At 40.6% G+C, this 21,470-nt stretch overlaps 1 protein-coding gene across 7 annotated transcripts; it reads left to right on the top strand.

Annotated features, from left to right (window-relative positions):
* Window positions 1-1,112: 1,112 nt before the first annotated feature.
* LOC103718395 (pentatricopeptide repeat-containing protein At5g10690) lies at window positions 1,113-20,750 on the top strand. 7 transcript variants are annotated; one of them, XM_026808982.2, is made up of 12 exons: window positions 1,113-1,399; window positions 1,491-1,673; window positions 8,383-8,515; window positions 9,947-10,041; window positions 10,213-10,374; window positions 10,490-10,558; window positions 12,563-12,698; window positions 14,061-14,293; window positions 15,896-15,973; window positions 16,753-16,821; window positions 16,907-17,083; window positions 19,485-19,768. In XM_026808982.2, the coding sequence occupies exons 1-12, from the start codon at window positions 1,187-1,189 to the stop codon at window positions 19,578-19,580; spliced, it is 1,644 nt and encodes a 547-aa protein (XP_026664783.1). In that variant the 5' UTR covers window positions 1,113-1,186; the 3' UTR covers window positions 19,581-19,768. The 7 variants fall into 7 exon arrangements, with proteins under 7 accessions (XP_026664783.1, XP_026664786.1, XP_008805415.1 ...); XM_008807193.4 differs by lacking the exon at window positions 19,485-19,768 and adding an exon at window positions 20,462-20,750 and having other exon boundaries at window positions 1,115-1,399; window positions 10,490-10,504; XM_026808986.2 differs by lacking the exon at window positions 19,485-19,768 and adding an exon at window positions 20,434-20,454 and having other exon boundaries at window positions 1,115-1,399.
* The last annotated feature ends 720 nt before the right edge of the window (window positions 20,751-21,470 follow it).

Raw genomic sequence — 21,470 nt, 5'->3', positions numbered from 1 at the left:
TGACATCTTGCACATAATTCATGGTATATTGGGGGCCCTTCTGGATGGCCAGCCAATTTATTCATGTGTTATCTTCCAAGCTAGTGGGAGAATGCAAGGAAAGCAAGAACGAATGACAAGATTTCTGAGAACCGGAAGTTACCCTTCTATATGCCCAGATACTCGAGACTAGAAGAATGCAAAGCTATGTCCCCTTCTCTATTTGCAGCTTGCACCTTCTCTTGAGATTTCTCATGAATCGACCAGGAGCTGGGAGCTCAGCTGGTTGGTACCGTCTTTCCAAGTAAAAGGCCTTGAATTTAAACCTAAATGATGGTGAATAGCCACCATATTATTAAAAAAAAAAAGGATCAGATGTTTGGATCCAAAAATAGGGGAAATTATATTCTAAATAATATGCATCATGCGGTGCTGCATGCCGCCAATCACAGTTCCTTAAGCAGAGCGCTACGTAGTGCACGCCATTAGATTTATAGCAACTTACCGAGATTGATCAATTCGCTAAGGGCTCGTTTAGTTCGCGGGAAGCATTTTCCCTCCTAGAAATATGATTTATGGGAAACAAATTCCTAGGAAGAGGATGCTTAAGAAAGTACTTTTGGCATGTTTGGTTGACCATGGGAAAGTGACAAATTTTCAAAGTGCTTATGTTTGGTTGGCCATCCACTTTTCTAGGAAAGTTATGTATAATTTCTATTATGCCCTTAATAAAAATTAGGTTTTTAATGTCTTTTTAATGCTTCTTTAATGCTGAAGGGACTTTTTGGGAAAAAGTAAAAATGGAGTAATTCCTGCCTCATGGGAAAGTAACTTTCCCATGATTCTCATGGGAAAGACTTTCCCATAAAATGTGGGAATCATATTCCCATGGGAATTCAACTTTTCCTTCTCTCTTCTTTGAAAATTTCAATCATCCCATAAAATGTGGGAATCATATTCTCATGGGAATTCAACTTTTTCTTCTCTCTTCTTTGAAAATTTCAATCAAATAAGAGGCATCTCATTACTTTTTCGTTGACCACACTTTCCTCCCTTCTTTTTCCGCGAACCAAATGAGCCCAGTGAAGTTGTGGTTCTGTCGCCAGCTGTTATCTGCTCCGCATTCCGTTACACCACTATTTATTCGTCGCCGCGAATTTCTTCTCGGTTGATGGGCTTCGGAAGCCGCGATAGAAGGTCATAAGCAATGCCGCTGCTAGGGTTTCGCCCGCGATATTTCCCTCTCCAAGAAGCCCTCTTCCCTCGAAATATCCCGTTCCGAATCCCTCCTTCTCCTTGCTCCTCGTCTCCCCCCACACCTTCTACCTGGCGCCGCCACCTGAGAACCTCCTCCGCTCCTAATCTCCGACGGCTGACGTCGCGGATCGTTAAGCTCACGAGAAAGAGGCAGCTGCATCAGGTTGGGTTTTTTCTTGATGAGAAATCGTTGGTTTCTTGGGGTTTTCTTGATTCTTGGTTGCGGTGGTTGAGTGCTGAGGGTTTTGGTGTAGATCTTTGAGGAAGTGGAGGTTGCGAGGAAGCGGTACGGGAAGCTGAACACCATCGTGATGAATGCCGTTCTGGAAGCGTGTGTGCATTGCGGGGACGTTGATTCGGCTCAACGGATCTTTGAGGAAATGGCCAAGCCGGAGAGCTGCGGTGTTGATAGTGTCTCCTACGGGATCTTGTTGAAGGTACTTCAAGAATTGCAGGTTTCTTTGTTCCTTTTTGGAGTTCTTTGATTAGTAGATTGACTTATATGGGAAATTTTATTGTTGTGATGGATTAATATATTTAGGTTTTTTGGTTTGGAAGTTAGTATTGAACAACCAAAAAGAGAACACTGAGTTTGAGCGGAGGCAAAAAAAATCCCTAACTTTTCAAAGAATTTGGAGGTCACTTTGATGAGATTCTTGTTGGCATACCTATTTGTCCTGTAACAAATTGACTCGATTTCATTTTCTCTAAGAAACTTTTTTCGAGTCTTCAATGAGATTATTGGTTTTTGGCATCTGTCGTGGTTGTTTAGGTTATTTGTGGGATCATGCTTCATTCCTCTGCGGGCACTCAATTCTTGAAAAAATTATGCTCTGATTTGGCCTTTGATGGGTGCACCAGACCCCGACGTGCCCGGAAGCCGAACCCGCGTTACTTGGCATCTATGGACCGTTTCGACGAGGTAGCTGCAACGTTGGAAGCGTGGCCAGCAAGGGGTAACCCAACAACGAAGTTCTCGAAGACGTGCATGGGTTCCGAAGCGGACGCGAGACGAGGGGCGGAGACGCGTGATGGGTCGGATCACACGCGGACGCAGGATGGAAAGCCAGAGGGGCTATGGAGCGATCGTGGGGAAATGGGAGCGATGTGTGATGGCCCGTAGAACGCATCGACGTGGGGAAGAAGGGCGCGGATGGACTCCGAAGCAGCTGGGGATGTGGTAGGGAGTGATGGACGATGGCCCGTCTTGTACGGATGCAGGGGAGTAATTAAGAGAGGAGGGGAGTGAGGGAAAAAGGGATGTCTTTTGTCCTGTTGGTTAGTTTGTATTGGGTTTCTCTCACCCGAAGAGAGAATTGTATCTTGCTATTTTGCATGGCTTATTTTCTCTTTGGAAAGAGCCATTGAATATCATTTCCTTTTCCTTGTCTTCGTTCTCTTCTTCTCTGGTTGGGACCTATCATCGTGGTATCAGAGCGGGAAAATGTTGAATAAGGAAAGGATAGAGCACCTAGAAGCTGAGATGGGCGCGATGCAGGAGGAGCTACGGAGTCTGGAGGCACGAATGGATGGACGTCTGACGGAGGTCCTAGAGGCCACCCGCCACCTTCAGATCTCAGTTCCGCCTCCCACGCCACTCAAACAAACTGTGTCGCCACGAGAAGGCGGCTTCGAACGAAGGGAGGAACTCATCAGAGCCCATCGTCATCCAAGGATGGAGTTTCCACGGTTCACTGGGGATGATCCCATTGTTTGGCTCGATCGAGCTGAACAATACTTTGATGGCCAATGCATTCCAGCCAACCGAAGGGTTTCCACGGCCTCGTTCTATCTAGATGAGGAGGCCAACCACTGGTGGCAGTGGCTACGTCGAACATACCAAGACGAAGGTGTTGTTATTACTTGGAGGGTGTTCGAACGCGAACTGTTGGCTCGGTTCGGAATCAATGAGTACATCAACTTTAACGAGAAGCTCTCTCGTGTCCAACAAAGTGGGACGGTGAGGGAATACCAACAGGAGTTCGAGAAACTGGCCAACCGAGTCAAGGGATGGCCACCGGACGCGCTACTGGGTACTTTTATCGGAGGACTCAAGGAGGAAATTGCCAAGGAGGTACGCATGCGGCAGCCTAGTTCTTTGCGAGAAGCTATCACAGTGGCCCGACTGCGAGAGGAGAGATTGGAGCAGAAATGGAGAGCAGGTCGGAGCACTCCACTGCGGGCAGCCGGAGCTCTGCGACTCCCGAATCCAACTACGTCGGCACCACGGCTTCCCGCCCCGGCGCCGATCCGACGCATTTCATGGGAAGAAATGCAGCAACGACGGGAGCGTGGTCTCTGCTTTAAATGCAATGAGAAGTTTACACCTGGGCACCGGTGCAAGACTTCTCATGTTCACTTGATTGAAGCTGATCCAGTGGAGGATGCGGAAGGAACTAAAGACGGTGAAGCCAACCCCCACAATGAGGATTAGTCTCAAGGAGAGGCATCCCCGAAGATTTCCCTACACGCTCTCTCTGGGTGGAATGGACCCAGAACGATGCGAGTAGTGGCACGCATCCAAGGCCAGCCAATGACGGTACTCATTGACAGCGGCTCAACTCACAACTTTGTGAGTAACCGCATTGCCCAACAACTCCAACTTCCGGTGGAAGCCTCAGAAAAGTTCGGGGTTCGAGTGGTGAATGGGGAAACTCTGCACTGCAAAGAAAAATTTCGACCGGTGGAGGTAGAGCTGCAAGGCAAGAAATTCTGGGTGACTTTTTATACGTTGCCGATTGTGGGGCTGGACGCCGTTCTGGGCGTACAGTGGCTCGCCATGCTCGGACCGGTGCTCTGCGACTGGAAGCAATTAACGATGACATTCCAGTGGAACGGAAGAGAGTGCAAGCTGTCTGGGCAGCCTCCCAAACTTGCCCGAGCTCTCAATCCGCAAGGGATGCAGCAGGAAATAAATGGGAAGAACCAAATATTTGCCATATTTGTCAAAGACAGGGACAATAATCAAACTGCAGCTGAGGAGAGGAATCCATCAACAGACCTTCAACAGTTGATGAGCCGGTATTCAACACTCTTTGAAGAGCCCCGAAAGATGCCGCCGGAGCGAGAGTTCGTGCACCGCATTCCCTTGCAAGAAGGAACCTCGGCGATCAACGTGCGGCCATACCGGTATGCCTACTATCAGAAGAATGAGATTGAACGACAAGTGAAGGACATGCTGGAGACTGGGATCATCCGAGAAAGCCAAAGTCCCTACTCCTCGCCGGTGCTTCTGGTGAAGAAGAAAGACGGCAGTTGGAGGTTTTGTACGGATTACCGAGCACTCAATGCAGCCACCGTCAAGGACAGATTTTCAATTCCCACCATTGATGACATGCTCGATGAACTTCATGGAGCACGGTATTTCTCTAAGCTTGATCTCAAATCAGGCTACCACCAGATCCGTGTTCACCCTGAAGATGTCCCAAAAACAGCCTTCCGCACCCATAATGGACACTTTGAATACTTAGTTATGCCCTTCGGATTGTGCAATGCCCCGTCCACTTTCCAGGCAGCCATGAACTCTATTTTTCGGAGGTACCTACGTAAGTTCGTCTTAGTTTTCTTCGACGATATCTTGGTATACAGTGCTACATGGGAGTTGCACTTAGTTCATGTGGACACCACCCTCAAGATCCTTGCGAAACATCAGTTTTATCTTAATCCGTCCAAGTGCCTGTTTGGGCGACAACAAGTGGAGTATCTCGGCCACATTGTGTCAGCCGATGGAGTACAGGTAGATGCCACGTAGATCCAAGCTATGCAGAACTGGCCACGACCAACTTCAGTAACGGAGCTCCGGGGTTTTCTTGGATTGACGGGATACTACCGGAAGTTTGTAAAGGAATACGGGATCATCACTGCACCCTTAACAGCCTTACTGAGAAAAGGACAGTACCAGTGGAGCCCTCAAACCGAGCAAGCCTTTCTCCACCTCAAGCAAGCGATGACCACGACACCGGTGCTCGCCATCCTGAATTTTTCAGAGACATTTGTGATAGAAGCGGACGCCTCAGATCAAGGGATTGGAGCGGTTCGTACGCAGAACGGGAGGCCCATCGCTTACATGAGTAAGGCGCTCGGTGTGGCGAAGAAGGGGTGGTCTACTTATGCTAAGGAAATGCTGGCAATCATGGAGGCAATCCGACTATGGCGGCCCTACGTGCTGGGAAGGAAATTCCAAATACACACGGACCAGAAGAGTCTTCGGCATTTTTTAGAGCAGCGGGTCAGTACGCCGGAGCAACAGAAATGGGTGGCGAAGCTTCTGGGTTACGAATACGAGATCCTATACAAACCCGGGAAAGACAACACAGCCGCTGATGCTCTTTCGCGCAGACACGAAGGAGCTATGCTCAACGCCATCAGCCGACCACTCTTTGATATCTGGGAGGAACTAAGGGCTGCTCACCGTGAAGACCAACATCTGCAACAGAAAATTCAACAACTCAAGGTGGAACCCGACCGCATGAAAAATTACCAAACCAAGGGAGGAATACTCTACTATAAGGACCGGGTGCTGATTCCTTCCGGATCGCCACTAAAAGTGAAACTGATGGAGGAGTTCCATAACACAAAAGTCGGCGGGCATTCAGGCGCTCTAAGAACTTACAAGCGGATTTCTCAAGCCTTTTACTGGGAATCCATGAGGAAGGACATCCAACAATTCGTGGCTGAGTGTGTGGTCTACCAACAACACAAATACGAAGCCCAAGCTCCAGCCGGGCTCCTACAACCTCTAGCTGTACCTGTGCGAGTATGGGAGGATATTTCAATGGACTTCGTCGAAGGCTTACCATGGTCAGGAGGAAAGAATGTGATTTTAGTCGTTGTTGACCGACTCACGAAGTATGCTCATTTCTTGGCCATATCCCATCCGTATACCGCAAGAGGGGTAGCTGAACTTTATGTAAACCAGATTGGACGACTGCACGGGATGCCAAGATCGATAGTCAGCGATCGGGATCCCGTGTTCATGAGCAACTTCTGGCTTGAGTTATTCAAGCTGCAGGGAACGACACTCAACATGAGTTCAGCCTACCATCCTCAATCCGATGCCAGACGGAGGTCGTTAATAGATGTGTAGAACAATATCTTCGGTGTTTATGCAGTCAATTTCCGAAAACATGGTAGCGAAACTTGGCGTGGGCGGAATACTGGTACAACACCACTTTTCACTCCACTACAGGCATGACCCCCTTCCAAGCAGTTTATGGACGAACCCCACCAACAATCATCAGATACATGGAAGGAAATTCGGCGATTGACGAAGTTGATCGATCACTTGCCAACCGAGACCAACTGTTAAAGGAGCTGAAAAGTAACTTGGAGAGAGCACAAGCTACCATGAAACAACGGGCTGACAAGAAGCGGAGAGATGCTGTGTTCACAGAAGGAGAACGGGTGTTCTTAAAGCTTCCGCCTTACCGACAACATACTATCTTCAGACAAGCACATCAGAAACTTGCCCAAAAGTATTTTGGACCCTATCAAGTGATTAAACGCATAGGGCCGGTGGCTTATCGTCTAGCGCTACCTGAAGGGGCCAAGGTGCATCCTGTGTTTCACGTATCTCTCCTTAAACGAAAAATTGGTGACGAACAAGTTCTTCGTCAGGATCCTCCACCCATCCGAGAAGACGGATGTCCGGTAATGGAACCAGCAGCTATTAGAGACTACCGCTGGGTTAAAAAAGGGGGGAAAATCGTCGAAGAAGTCCTCGTGCAATGGCGAGCGTTACCGGAAGAAGATGCCACTTGGGAAGAATATGACCGGTTGAAACAACAGTATCCGAAAGCAAGCCTTGAGGACAAGGCATTGCCTGAAGGGGGGAGGGATGATGGGTGCACCAGACCCCGACGTGCCCGGAAGCCGAACCCACGTTACTTGGCATCTATGGACCGTTTCGACGAGGTAGCTACAACGTTGGAAGCGTGGCCAGCAAGGGGTAACCCAACAACGAAGTTCTCGAAGACGTGCATGGGTTCCGAAGCGGACGCGAGACGAGGGGCAGAGACGCGTGATGGGTCGGATCACACGTGGATGCAGGATGGAAAGCCAGAGGGGCTACGGAGCGATCGTGGGGAAATGGGAGCGATGTGTGATGGCCTGTAGAACGCATCGACGTGGGGAAGAAGGGCGCGGATGGACTCCGAAGCAGCTGGGGATGTGGTAGGGAGTGATGGACGATGGCCCGTCTTGTACGGATGCAGGGGTGTAATTAAGAGAGGAGGGGAGTGAGGGAAAAAGGGATGTCTTTTGTCCTGTTGGTTAGTTTGTATTGGGTTTCTCTCACCCGAAGAGAGAATTGTATCTTGCTATTTTGCATGGCTTATTTTCTCTTTGGAAAGAGCCATTGAATATCATTTCCTTTCCCTTGTCTTCGTTCTCTTCTTCTCTGGTTGGGACCTATCAGCCTTCCATGACAGATGGTTATATCATTAAGTATTATTAAAGGCAAATGTTCAGGACTTTAGTTTCTGTTGATATTTACTTTGTGATTTTTCTGTTTCCCTGATAATCCCATTCTTGTAATTGTGCTTGATTTTGACGTCTCTTGCAAATGGTTTCTGGCTCTCTATATATTCATAGTTTTGTAAAGACCTTAAACATCCTGCTTTGTTGGTGAGCGAAAATTTTGGGTGTGCTGATGAGCACAGTTCTGATAAGATGGATTTGCAGAGTTTTAAAGAGATGGATTTCCCAATGTGCTGGCCGAGATTTGGGATCATGAGTTCTTTGATTTTTTATTATATGATTAATTGAACAGATGAATGTGATATGTTTCAGCTTATTCTCTTTTTGGTCAAGATTTGATATCCACAAGTAATGATTTTGATCCTTTTGGAATGGACCGTTTTTCCTATTTTCTGTTTCTTTTTCAATCATTTCTATCTTCATGCATCCCATGATGTGAAATGCATAATTTCTTCCGCATAAATTTATTATGTATACTTCAAAGTTCTCTCACAATTCTATTATTACCGATGATCATTGACATTGTTGGTTGAAATTTACAAGGTGATTGCTTGTTGACTGCATTAGCAATTTCCTTGTTGATTCGTAAGGGGTGAAATAGTTCAACATCATTAGCATGTCTTGAAGTTTTTCACATTAATGGTATCGAGTGTTTATTGATCTTTGAAGGGTTTGGGAGAGGCACGGAGAGTTGATGAAGCATTTCAAATACTTGAATGTGTAGAGCAAGACTCTGCTACGGGGAGCCCAAAATTGTCGTCAAAACTTATTTTTGGTCTTTTAAGTGCACTGCTTGAGGCAGGTTGGTGTTAGGACATTGTCATTGTTTACTACCATGATTACATTTTAATTTCATAACAACATGGAAGTTACCCCCATGAGGCAATAGAACAATTTCATTTTATGTATATTTGTATTTATGTATGTGTGTGTATGCATGTATGTATGTATATAAATTTTGATTGACAATGGTGATGAAAGGGGATGGTTAGAGTGCTGGTTTGTCATGCTAGAAGTTGCAGGTTCAGATCTTTCATAGATAGATATTTTAGGACTTAGATCACAACCAACAGTTCAAATTTCCATTTTTGAACAACAAACATTAAATTTGGAAGTATGTGTGAAGTACTATCTTTACACCCCATGTAATAGAACCACACCCCGTTTGTATAGGTTTTGGGGCAGGGGGCTTTTTTTTTGGTTGGGGTGGGGGTGTAGGGGATTATGAAAACCAAATTTCAGTACTCACATACATTTGTCTGCTAGGATGATAATTATACTAAAACTTTATGATGATTTCATGTGAGAGTATTCTCTGTTTGATATGCCAAAATGAGAACCAGACTGCAAAGACTAATCAGATTATAGTTTTGCTTTCCTTGATATATAAGCACAGACATAAACTCGAAGATTCATGTTGTTGGTCTTAAGATACTTTGAATTTCACATGCAAACAACTTCACTGCACATTACAGCACATTCTTTTATGTAGAAGTCATGGGGATGCTTCAAGCAGGTTGATTAAATGGAGATGCATGCCTATGGTTTTGTTTGATTTGTTTAATTGATGAAAGCTGGGGAACCAAATATGATGAGCCAGCAAACAAATAGTAGGTAGAAGAGAAAAGAGAGCTCTTAAGCAAATTAAGCAAATGGTGTATCAAAATATCAATCATACCACTACTCAAGGCTTCCATATTTATTTTATTACATTTAAAGGGGTAAATTTGAGTTATATTGTTTGGAAACACACTAAAACCTTTTGACTGGATAGAGTTGCGATTCAGCCTTCAATCCAAGAAGATAATAATGATTTTTTTGACTTTGTGTGCCTGTAGATTCCAATTTGAAGTCAAAAACAATGTATGAAATAAATATATAGCAAATCTGATATTAGGATATGGCAAAAAAAAAATAAAGAAAGATATAACAATGTTGACATTAGAAAAATAAGTGCATTTACTGGCAGCATATATTTTCCATATGTGTAAATGTGGGGGCTTTTTTCCTATCTTGAAGTGAGTACACGGCATTTGCAATATGTGCTTAACAAAAGAACTCAAATATGGAAATAACTTGTTTAACTATAATAATGCTCTCCTTTTTCATCTTTGAGCATGAATATAAAAATGTTGTGTCTTTTGAAACATTGCAGTTCCATCAGTAACTGGATCTCTGCTGATTTGTCTGGTTCCATGCTGTATAAATGGGTTTTTAACTTGCTTAAGTGCAGGAGATATGCGTCGTGCCAATGGTCTTGTTGCACGTTTCCGCCGCGTGCTTCATGAAGATGGTCACTCTGTTGTACTGTACAACTTACTGATGAAGGTTGACTTGCTATGTTGATATTGATGTATTGCCGTTATCCTTGAACTTAAATATCCGGAGTCAAAGCAGTATTACATGCTTTTTGATCTTTTATTTGGATATGCTTTTATACTTCTAATATGCAGTTATATGTATTTAATAATTGGTGACACATTCTAATCTCCCTTTCAGGGGTATGCAAACACTGACTTCCCTCTTGCTGCTTTAACCATTCGAGATGAAATGTTGTGCCAAGGGTTGAAGCCTGATAAGCTGACTTATAATACATTGATTTTTGCATGCATAAGAGATGGAAGAACAGATACTGCAATTCAGTTGCTTGCAGAAATGAAGGTCTCGAGAAAGTATTTAAGAGGCTAGTTTAAAGCTGTTCAAATCAGTTTTCCGATGTCCAAAAAATACACAGAGTTTACACTTTATATGAATAAGTTGTCAATCCTTCTTGCAGGAAGAAGCTGAAAAGGTTAGTTGCTATGAACTCCTTCCAGATGCTGTCACTTACACTACTTTACTTAAGGTATGAAAAGTAATAATTGAGTGCAGTTTGCATATTCCTTCTGTTATTTTTAAAATAATGCATGAATAATAGTAACCAAATAACCATAATTTATTATCCTTGTTTATTTGGAATTTGCATGCATAACATTCTTTCACACACATACTGTTTGTTGCATAAGAAGTCTATTGACATACATCTTAAGACACTCTTTAATCTTTATCATCATATCGCTTGTGTTTCAACAAATTTCAGAGGAGAAAAAAGAAACTCTTGCATGAGGTCTATTAGTTCACCTACTAGCATTTATATGTATGTTTATTATTAAATAGTGCAGAGTGCAGGATCTCCACATCTAAACCTTAAACTCTAAATGTCTAAAATCCCTTCCAATAATTAGGATTTAGACATTTGCAACTGGTTGGCCTGCAAAATTTTTATTATATTCAGGCATTAAGGGTGAGAATGGCATGTGAAACATGGCAAAATTATATTCAATTGTCAAGTGAGCAATCCTTGAGGATCCTACTGATTTTAAGGGTACTAGGCTGCTAGCTTCTCTTGGGCTCTGCTTATGAATATTTGACAGGTGAATGTGTAAATGACCAGTCTTGTAGTAAGGAAATAAACTTGAGTCATCAAAACATTCTATGTTTATTGTTGCTTTCCTAATGAAACATGATTGTCAAATAATTATTAGCTCAGTTCCTGTTGCTAAAAAATATACAAGCTCGTCATGGTTGGTTATTAACTGAAAATATTTAGGGTCCATCCTCATGTTCTGCTTTCTTTGTCAGGTTGTTCCATTTAAGAGCTTTATGAGACAAACTTTTAACAAATTATAATGATATAATCTTTTAGTAAAATATAGCTGTGACAAGAAAGAAATAAAAATGATGAAAAATACAAGGGCAGAGAGTAGGAGGGAGGAGAATAAGAGTGAAAGATGGAAATAGATCATGAGAGAACTATGAAGTGATTCAAACATGGATTCGATCAATCTCATTTATTAAAGATATAAGATGACCATGTATCGTGCTTAACATATGACAAGGTTTCCCTTTTGCTCAGTGTCTAAATGAATAAGTTGTTCATCAGCAGCTCGTGTTCAGCTCAATATTCAGCTTGATTTTCACTTGCTTGACTAGGTAATGAGTGGAACACGAGCTGAATGTTTGGGGTCAAGATGTAAACAATCTGAACACAAGCTAAGCCTAGCTAAGTTGTGTTTGGGTCAATATAGCTCGAAATTTAAACTAATAAAATACTATATATATATATATATTAAATTATTACACTGTATAGGGATTAAAATATTTTTATATATAAACAGTTGGATTGTAATTTACTAGACTCAAAGATCTGCTATTAAGACTCACCATTATGATCCTTGGATTTCAATCCAAGGGTCTAAATTGATTAGGGCTCATGATAGACCTGCTCTCATTTTTCCTCTTTCCATTTTAGATGGCATGATCAATCCTTTCCACAACCTTTCCCATTTCTCCGATCAAACCCTCTTTTCTGATCTCCCAAATTCCCAACATTTTCATCCTCTCCTCTTCTAATCCTTAAGGCCTCACACCCAACTATTCCATGGCCTGGATCTCTTAATCGTTCAATTTTAGGCTAGTTGTTCCTTTCCCCGCCTTCCTCTTACTTTGTTGATGGAAATGATGAAGGGTCATGGTTGTTGGGGGTGTTTATCAAGATTCATGGTCGGTGTTGACTCTGATGGTGGTAAGTTTCAGTTGAGGACAGAAGTGCTGTTTCTATTCAGAATCCCTACTGCACCTTTTTCCTTCTCCCTCTCCCTCTACCCCTCCCCCTCCTCTAGTAGGGCCTAAATTACATGAGTTAGGTCCATCATAATTGGCATAACATGACAACATGCCCTTTTCTAGTATTTTCCGTATGATTTTATCCTCTGCTGCTTTTTACTTTATTTAAATTACAACTATTTGTAGCAATAGCATCTTCTTCATTTTTTAGTCGCTCCAATGATAAGTTATGGATGTGCTCTAGGGTTTAGGAAACAACAAAGACCTGGTTTCAGTTCTGAAGATTGTGGTGGAGATGAAATCATTGCCTGATCTTGTTATTGATAGAACTGCATATACTGCAATTGTTGATGCATTGCTGGCTTGTGGGTCGACCAAGGGTAATATGTGTAACTTCTTAAGTGTTACCGTTGGCCTCTTTAATAATGATATTTTTTCATTCTTTCTTTTACTATCAAATTTTAACTTAACCATTGCATACATAAATTCAGCTTGTTGAGCTTGATGGTACAAGATATTATTAGTTAATTGTCTAAAATCTATTTTCTGTGATTATGAATGGAATCAGAAATTGTTAGAGTTTGTATAGAAGAGTAAGGCTGTCAGTTTGTTTACAATATACATTATTTGTTTATGTAGATAAATGCATCTATTCCTATAAAGTATGAATACAAGAATTGGAAAGAGGAACTTCAAAGATTACTCAACTTTACAGTTCCATGAACTTGACGACTACTCATGAGATGAATTCATCAACAAAAGGAAATGTTGACTTATAGCAGCCAACAAATAAATAAAGTGATCATTCATCTTAGGAACGACTGACTTGAAACATTAGCATGTCACTGCAACTTGATCATTTACTCAATCAAATTTGTCAACAACAGCCACTTAAACACCAAAGCAGAACTCGATTGAAGCATGAAGGTTTAAACACTAGGAAGCCATAATATGTTTAGCTGTACAAATATTCTCTCAAACATCTAAATCACTATTTAATTCTTTTATTGTTGATTTAACGCTGGAATAGAAACTAAGTGCATAGTTAGATACATAAGATTAAATCTAACATAATGCAATCCACATAACATAGAATATGTTGTATAATTCTCTTATTTCTTCATTAATTTGATAGTTTATAAACTTCTAACTGTTTCTCATAGAAACTATGTAACTTTTTAAATTCTATAAATACTTACTTTAAAATTGAGAGCTTTTAGAAACCATTTAAGTGATTTGGAACCATGTTCTGAAAGCAAAAGCCTGTAATGATATGCCTTCATTTTCAATGCTTAAGAGTAATCCTGTAACCCAACGTCCGCCGTACCGGTACCGGTCGGCGTACCGGTGGCGGCCCGGACCGGTACGAAACCGATCCGTACCGGTCCGAACCGGTGGCGTACCGGTCCGAACCGGTGGCGTACCGATCCGAACCGGTTCCGTACCGGTCCCGTACCGGTCCGGTACCGATTTTTCAACAATAAACTACCGGTACCGGATTTCACGCTGATCCGGTACCGGTCCCAGGCTGGACCGGTACGGACCGGTATGGCAGACCATGCTGTAACCAGTTGATTGGAAAATGAGAACAACCCCGCCCCCCCCCCCCCCCCCCCCCAAAAAAAAAAAAAAAAAAAAAAAAATTCTCTTCCATTTCCTTTTCTTTGGTGAAGTATTAAATTTTATTAGATTTTATAATGTTCAATTTGGTGAATGGTGCTTCTCTTTCTTTTTCATTGTAGATGCCCTTTGTATATTTGGAGAGATGATAAAGCAGAATGGCAAAAAAAATAATTTGAGACCTAAGCCTCATCTCTATCTTTCAATGATGCGGGCATTTTCTATAAGAGGAGATTTTGACATGGTCAAAAGGCTGCATGTTCACATGTGGTCAGATTCTGTTGGATCAATTTCTCCTTCGGTGCAAGTAGAAGCTGATGAGCTTCTTATGGAGGCAGCAATAAATGATGACCAGGTAGCACCTTTGCTCAATTTGATACCAAACTTATGTATTTTCATTTTAAGGTTCTTAGCAGTTGAAGATGTGTCTCACCTACATAAACTACTCATCAGATTTAATTGGCAAGCTTGATGAATAGTGGCCTTTTTGACGAGGAATGTGGTAGTATGTCTTGTCACGGAAAAATTTTTAAAGCATAAGTTTCAGAAACTATAAAAGATATGATGCACGTTATAAAACAAATTCTGCTGTTCTATATTGTTAATGGCACAATTTGGTCCTTGCTACCGATACAGCTGATTGAACTATTAAGGGGTCAAGTAGGTGTGGATCAAGTTAGCCATAAGTGTAAAACTTGTCCTCTATTTGGGAAAAGGAAAAAAGGAAGAAGAAGAAAAAGATTAAACCACTTTCCTCTATGGTAAAGACTCCATGGTTAAGTCCTGCTGCTTTCTAGACTCTCTGTTACCAACTTTTTGATGAAAATCTACATGGCAAATTTTCAGTATCTCAATGTGATGATTGTATTGCTGGTGGCTCTCTTGCATATTCATTTGATCTTCTAACAGAACATTTGGTCTATCCCAAAAAACAAAAAAGAAAACTTGGAACCTCAGCCTTATGGATTCATTGAGTTACCTAGATCTAACCATTTTCCATCTACGTTAACCTTAGCCTTAAATCCAAAGATGCAATCACTGTTATTCCTGCATCAAATATGGTTCCTCCTTTGTTTCTCTCTCTCTTTCCTTTTCTTTGGTGTGTGTTTATGCCTTCACACATGTGCATGTGTTTGTGCATGCATGCATCAATCATAAATTCCTTGGTTTGAGTTGTATATATACATACGGAACATGTTGGTTAAAACTGGTTATGCCAAAACAAGTAAATTATGTGCATGATTCAGTGTCTATATAGGGACTTGCTCTGGTTGGACTTGGTTATCTATGACCAACAACACTTTTAGTCATAGCCAATAGTTCTTAATTTTACATTCATACCTTGTCAATTTATGATATTCTATGTGCACTCATTTACACTGCTTTTCTTGGTCATTTCTGTGTCCTTTGCATGAAACAGACTTGTTCTTGTCTATATTTTGGACCAAAAGTGACGCCATATAGTGTTGAGGTGCACTCCTGTAGCTACTAATACATGGTGTAACCTCCTTGCATTATGTTATTTCTTTTCCTCGCCATTCTTTCCATTTGTTCATTTATGTTTTAGGATTTCCCTTGTGAATTTATCTTCTTAATGATTTCTAATTTCCTTCTATTATATTCCAATTATTTTTTGCTTTAAAGGATAAAATTTTCCACAATAATACTTAAAAAAATCTGGACTGCTAAGGTCTTCATTTTATCAATTAGGGGAAAAAATCAAGATTGTTTTTGCCATTTTTGTAATTTAAGTCAACTATTGTGCTTTATATGTTTGTCCTATTTCCTACTTGTTGATGCTTGAGTATCTTATATCATTGCTCCATTTTCTAAAGGCTATTATTCTTCATACCTACTTTGTGCCAGAAAATTGGAAATTGTTCTGAATATCTTATTCCATCATTTTTCCCTTTTCTTTCTCTTAGAGGTTACTTACAAGATGGTAAGTTTTCTACAGGTTGATGTTGCTAGACAAATCCTTCATAGAATTATTACCAAAAGGGAAGGGTTCTCTTGGACAACTAGAGGAGGCATGGTATGCATCTAATTCATCCTTTTCATCAAGTTTTTGAGAAATGAGGAAGGTAGTTACTGAAGTTCCTATGGTTTTCTAAAAAATAAAGAAAAATGATCATCAGGTCTATATTTTAACATATGTATTTTCCTTTGACGCATCAACTATATGAATGGCATATCATAAGAATGGTTATTATGTTTTTATAGTTTGTATTTTATGAGGGAAAGATTGGTCAGAGCCCAACCTATTCATCTTATGGTTTGTAAGCTGCAGATAACTCTCTTAGCTTTGGTTCACTATTATTTGGACCCAAAAGTTGGTATGCCATTTTCAAATTTCATCTTTAGATGGACTAGATAATTGTCTGTAAGGTAATTATAGCATGTATTAGTAATAGTTGATTTTATATAATGCAGATTTAATGAAAAACAGGGGACTTTTTTTCACAAAACTCAATTTTAGGTTTATGACCTGTCAGTTTTCCAAAATAAATTTTATGAAAAGGAACCGAACAAGCATTTGCATTAAGATTATTTATTTTAGATTATGGCCAAAGAGCCCCTAAACAACTGATGAATGGCATTGACAGACATAATTGCTTATGACCCCTCTGGACTAATCTTGCAACCAAGTACTTGGTAGTATAGGAAAAGCTAAATATGCAGCAGGAAGACATGTTCTGGGTGAGCACTGCTATGTGTATAAATATGTAGAGCTTTTGTCATGGGAACCCAGCTTAGCTGCACTCATTCTTGTGAGCAATTTCCTACATTAGAAAATATCTGATGTTGTTGCAGGTTGCTATCCGTGTAGAAGCTTTGTCAGGATTCACTAATTCTATACTCAGCCCTTATGTCCTTCCAGAGGTTTTACTCTTTTCATTACTTAAATGGCCTTACATTCTTTCCATTACTGCAGACATAGCTTGTAAGTTTATATCCTGTACTTCAGGTTTCACTGAATGATCCTATTGAGAAGTATATGACAGCATTTGAAGAAGCTGATCCATTACCTGCTAGCTTGAAATTGGACAAAGTTATTATGCGTTTCTTTAAGGATTCTGCTATTCCTGCTATAGATGATTGGGGTAGCTGTGTTGGAATTGTTCACCGTGATGATTGTAAAAAGGTTTGTATCCACTTTCTAGTTTCAGAACCTACTATTGCTTATCATCATATGGTAATTTAGGTTTGTGTATCATTTTTCTGTTTTATGTAACTGTGAACTTCACTAATTTGCATCTAGCAAATCTTTATCTGCTCTAATTTCTTTGCTTTTCCTTTTTTACTAGTCAAGGCATTGTTTGAGGGAGGAAAGTACCTCTTCATTGATGGCTGAGGATAATGATGGTAAAACTAGTATCGACAGGCATGTTGACTGGCAACTTGTACGGTACAGTTTCAGTCTATACCGTATGAAACCACGATGTATTGGAACCATAGGGAGGGAGAGCCTGAGAGGAAGGAGAGGGAGGGAGAGCCGGAGAGGAAGGAGAGGGAGGGGACTCACTTGGAGGCACGGATTGATCCATAGAGTGGCCGGAGAGATGCCTGGAGGTGTGGGTCCATTGGCCTACCAGCACTGGCCAGTCTCCCTAGTCCGGTAGTTGTAGCTGGGGAAGGATGGGGAGCGGGAGAAAGACAGGAAGGAGGAGGGTGTCAGCAGTAGCGAGTGGAGGGAGAGAGGTGAGGGTTTCGAAGGCCCTGACATGAACCTATCCATGGTCTCTCTCCCCCACAGGCCCAGTGGCAAGCGCTACTTCCTCGACACATCTCATCTTTTGCTTCTTCGCATTCCAGGCCATATTGTAGGCATTCCTCGATCTTGAGGCTTCTGCCTTGCCCCTCCTTGCTTCCTCTTCTATTTTCCTTGCACTCTGGCCATTAGCTTCTCTCCTTGGTCTTTGACTTCACATTCTCGACTAGGGTTTGAGGAAGAGAAAAGGGGGAGAAATCCTAGATTCTTGGCAGAGATTTCTTATCAAAAGAGAGCGAAAGGGGGCGGAGGGCGGAGGGGGATCCACGATTTTTTTTTTTTTTTTTGGGGGGGGGGGGGGAGGAGGGACGTTCAAAGGGTTTCAGGGGATGCTGGGGCTTTTTAATGGGCTTTTTGATCGCAACCCAAGGGGCTTTTTGATCGAGCAGATCTCAAATTGGGGAGGGGGGCTTTTTTAATGGGCTTGGCCTATTTACCGAGTCGATAGGGCGAACCGTCCTAGTTCCCCATCAGTTTGGTTTGGTACACCTCGAACTAGGTGGTTTCGGGTGGTATGGCCAATGATGACTATGTACTTCATATTGAAACCAACCAATACTGGAAACAGTTTATTCTTTGATTTTCTTGGTGAAATCATAATATTTTCGTTGTTAACCATGCTGACAAGTAGAAATTGTGTAAAAACTTTTTCTTCTGATTTCCTCTTATGTAGGAAAAGTTAGGGTACAAGCATAGCTTGATCAAATTTATAACAACTTCAAACAAGTTGGATATAGAAAAATAGAACTTTATACTATCAATGAAATTTAAAGTCTTTTATTTTTGAGTATATAATAAAAGTGAAAGTTTAGTTCAACAACCTAGCTTATAGGCCCTATTTGGGGGAGTTGTTGACAATAGAACTTTTGGAAGTAGAGCCATTAGAAGTAGAGCTATTTAAAATAGAGCTCTTATAAAAAGTTGTTTGCTGTTTGGTAACTATATTTCTGAAGTGTTGTGGCACTTTAACATGTGTTTGGTAAGCAAACTGAGAAAGTACTTTTGTATGATAAAATTACTATAAAGGACATTGTATAGTATTATACAACAAAACATAATAAAATATTACATATATTAATACATAAATATATGATAGAGTATAATATTACTATAATGTAATATAATATTATTATAATATAGTAATATAACATTGTATACTATAACATAATAATTTAATATAATATTAAATTATTTAACATAACATATCAATATATTATGATATAATGTAATATAATATTATATTTATAGTATAATACAATAATAAAGGTATAAAATATTATAATTATTAGTGTATATTAACTTTCCATTATATAACATAATATTAAATTATTTAATATAACATATTAATGTATTATGATATAATGTAATATAATTTATAGTATAATACAATAATAGGAAACAAGAATATCTTTTCTTGCATGGAAGGGAGTCTGATCCACGGCTGGGCTTCTTTGTTAGGGCTCCAGCATATTTTTAGGTTTATAAAGGGACAAAGTATGTAATTGTTTTATTTTATTATGAGTATTTTGGTCAAAAAAAATAGTTTTTCGATAAAGTTCAAAACAGTTTTTCCACGGCTCCAAAATGGAGCTTTTCCCAAAAAGCTGTTTTTAGCTTTCTGCAAAAGCTAAAACAACTTTTTGAAATTTTTACTAAACATCCTTTTTCATCTAAAAGTGTTTTTTGGCCCTCCAAAAGCTTCTCCAAATCGGGCCTTAGTTCTTGGTATAGATGGTGGTCTTCACAAAAATGTTACTTACATTTTCTTGTGTAGGAAGGCAATTATGTTCTCAAAGTTGTGTTCATGATCTTGCAATATGTTAGAGACAATGGGTTTTGCACCACAGGCACAAGGTGTTCTGGGCACTAGCTGGCAAAGAACAGATGTTTGACACATGCTGTGTTGTGTCAATAAAACATAATGGACCTTTTGACTTTAGTACCAAGCCATATCTATGTTCCAAACAGGCATGGTCAATACCTTGTGATATGCTAGATATCGTGCAGACATATATCTATTGCTGCCGCTAGTCTAACATGGTTACAGATTTATTAGGTGCATAAAGCGGGTCACCACGTCGCAACATGTGGAAAAACCTTTGGTCTTAAGCTGTATTACCTGAATCTGTAAGTTGGATATGTGTCAGACTCTTAAATACTAATCACATCCTTCCATCACATGCCTTAGAAATTGATGGAGAGTGGCCTCTGTGACAATGAGTTTGATTCACCATAGTGATGTTGGAAGCAAACTTCTATTATTCTTACAACTTGATTCAATAAATTTTGTGAAATGTCATGTTTCTTGCATCCTTTAGCTAGTTTCGGAGTTTAGATAATAAACTCGTACACCAGATACCCCAAGGAATGATATCATTTATTATTTTAATTGTATAATATTTATACCTATTAAAACATAGTTTAATTAAATTATTTTGGCCTTGAGTTCCCACAGTTTACAGACTCAGTATTGTAATTTCATAGAATATCTGTCATGCAATTTTTACAACATTTTGAAGACATCCAACCAGCTTGCCATGAATCTGGATGCGTGCTATCATAATTAAGATTACAATTGGGAACTGCTATTTTTCTTGATATTGTATTGTTATGACATAAAAATCTACCTGATTGCCCATATTCAAAGCTATTCCAATTGATATGAAGTCAGGTTTGCGGAGTTTTATTATAGATTGCTGCTGATTCCTATAGTTTTTTGCAAGTGGTGAAAATTTTGAGACATTTTAACAGCTGGACGCACCTCTTTGGACAATGATGAGGGGACCTCCACCTTGCGTAACCACCTCAACATCCATTGGTCGGGTCATCGACCTACTCCTAGATAAGAAATATAAAATGGTAGTAGTTGTAAGAAATAGCAATGTATATGAAACCAGTTACAGCTCGAGTTCAAGGCCTGTAGGAATTTTTACGCTTGAAAAATTGTTCAATATGGCGATGTTTGCATCAGGACCCTTTTTCATGTAGAATATTTTCCAAGCAAAAAAACCCTAGTATGTAATTCCAAGTATGTTGGCCATGGGTTCTTGCATCAGATATGTTGGCATGTATAAAAATGCAGAGATGAATAGCATACAGCGATAGGAGTTACAGGAGAACGTGTGCAGGGTTCGCATGATGATCGTAATGACCTGAAACGTTTCCCGATCATGCAATTGTGACCAATTTTAGAATTTTGGGGTAACAGGATTTCCACTATTTTTGCGTTATCGGTTCAAACATTTAAAGCTGGCGTGTGTGCTCGCATAAACTTGGATGTCAGCGCTCGCATCATAGGCTTAGGGTGGAGAACAGATGACGGTGGGAACCCGGGGGTGGGGGGTGTGGGGAGGGAGGGATGTTGGGGGTGGTTGGGTTGGTATTGGGGAGGAGAAATATTTGGGTTGGGGTAATGGGATTTAGTGAGATGGGAGGGGTATCGATGGAGAAAACGTGGGTGTATTAAGGCGACAGCATCAAACATTCAATAGAGCCGAAGTTGAGCTCTTCAGGCATACAGATAAAGTACGGTGGTGAGAGGGAGTACGTTTCATTTCTCCTCTAGTGAGTACAGAGATTAGTTAAATTGGAGGGCCAAACATAAAACCTGAGGGATGGTTGGACTAGGGATCATCAAGAGAGAAGGCAAGCTTTTCAATTTGGATTTGTTGCGAAGAGTGCTTTCTACAACTCTCAACCTAAAGAAAATTGTCTCATATCTACTGAAGTGGATGTAACAATGAAATTGTGCAGTTTCATC

The sequence above is a fragment of the Phoenix dactylifera genome, chromosome 1 (assembly GCF_009389715.1).
Source record: "Phoenix dactylifera cultivar Barhee BC4 chromosome 1, palm_55x_up_171113_PBpolish2nd_filt_p, whole genome shotgun sequence".
In the NCBI taxonomy this organism is placed as follows: domain Eukaryota; kingdom Viridiplantae; phylum Streptophyta; class Magnoliopsida; order Arecales; family Arecaceae; genus Phoenix; species Phoenix dactylifera.
Note: the sequence above shows the minus strand (reverse complement) of the source record. Positions and strands in the feature narration are given on the sequence as shown.

Bases quoted from the DNA above. Each gene is read 5' to 3' on its own strand.
- LOC103718395 (XM_008807192.4), top strand. From the start codon at position 1,187: ATGCCGCTGCTAGGGTTTCGCCCGCGATATTTCCCTCTCCAAGAAGCC. The intron at 1,674-8,382 runs GTACTTCAAGAA...TGATCTTTGAAG, and splicing joins CCTACGGGATCTTGTTGAAG to GGTTTGGGAGAGGCACGGAG. The intron at 16,822-16,906 runs GTTTTACTCTTT...CCTGTACTTCAG, and splicing joins GCCCTTATGTCCTTCCAGAG to GTTTCACTGAATGATCCTAT.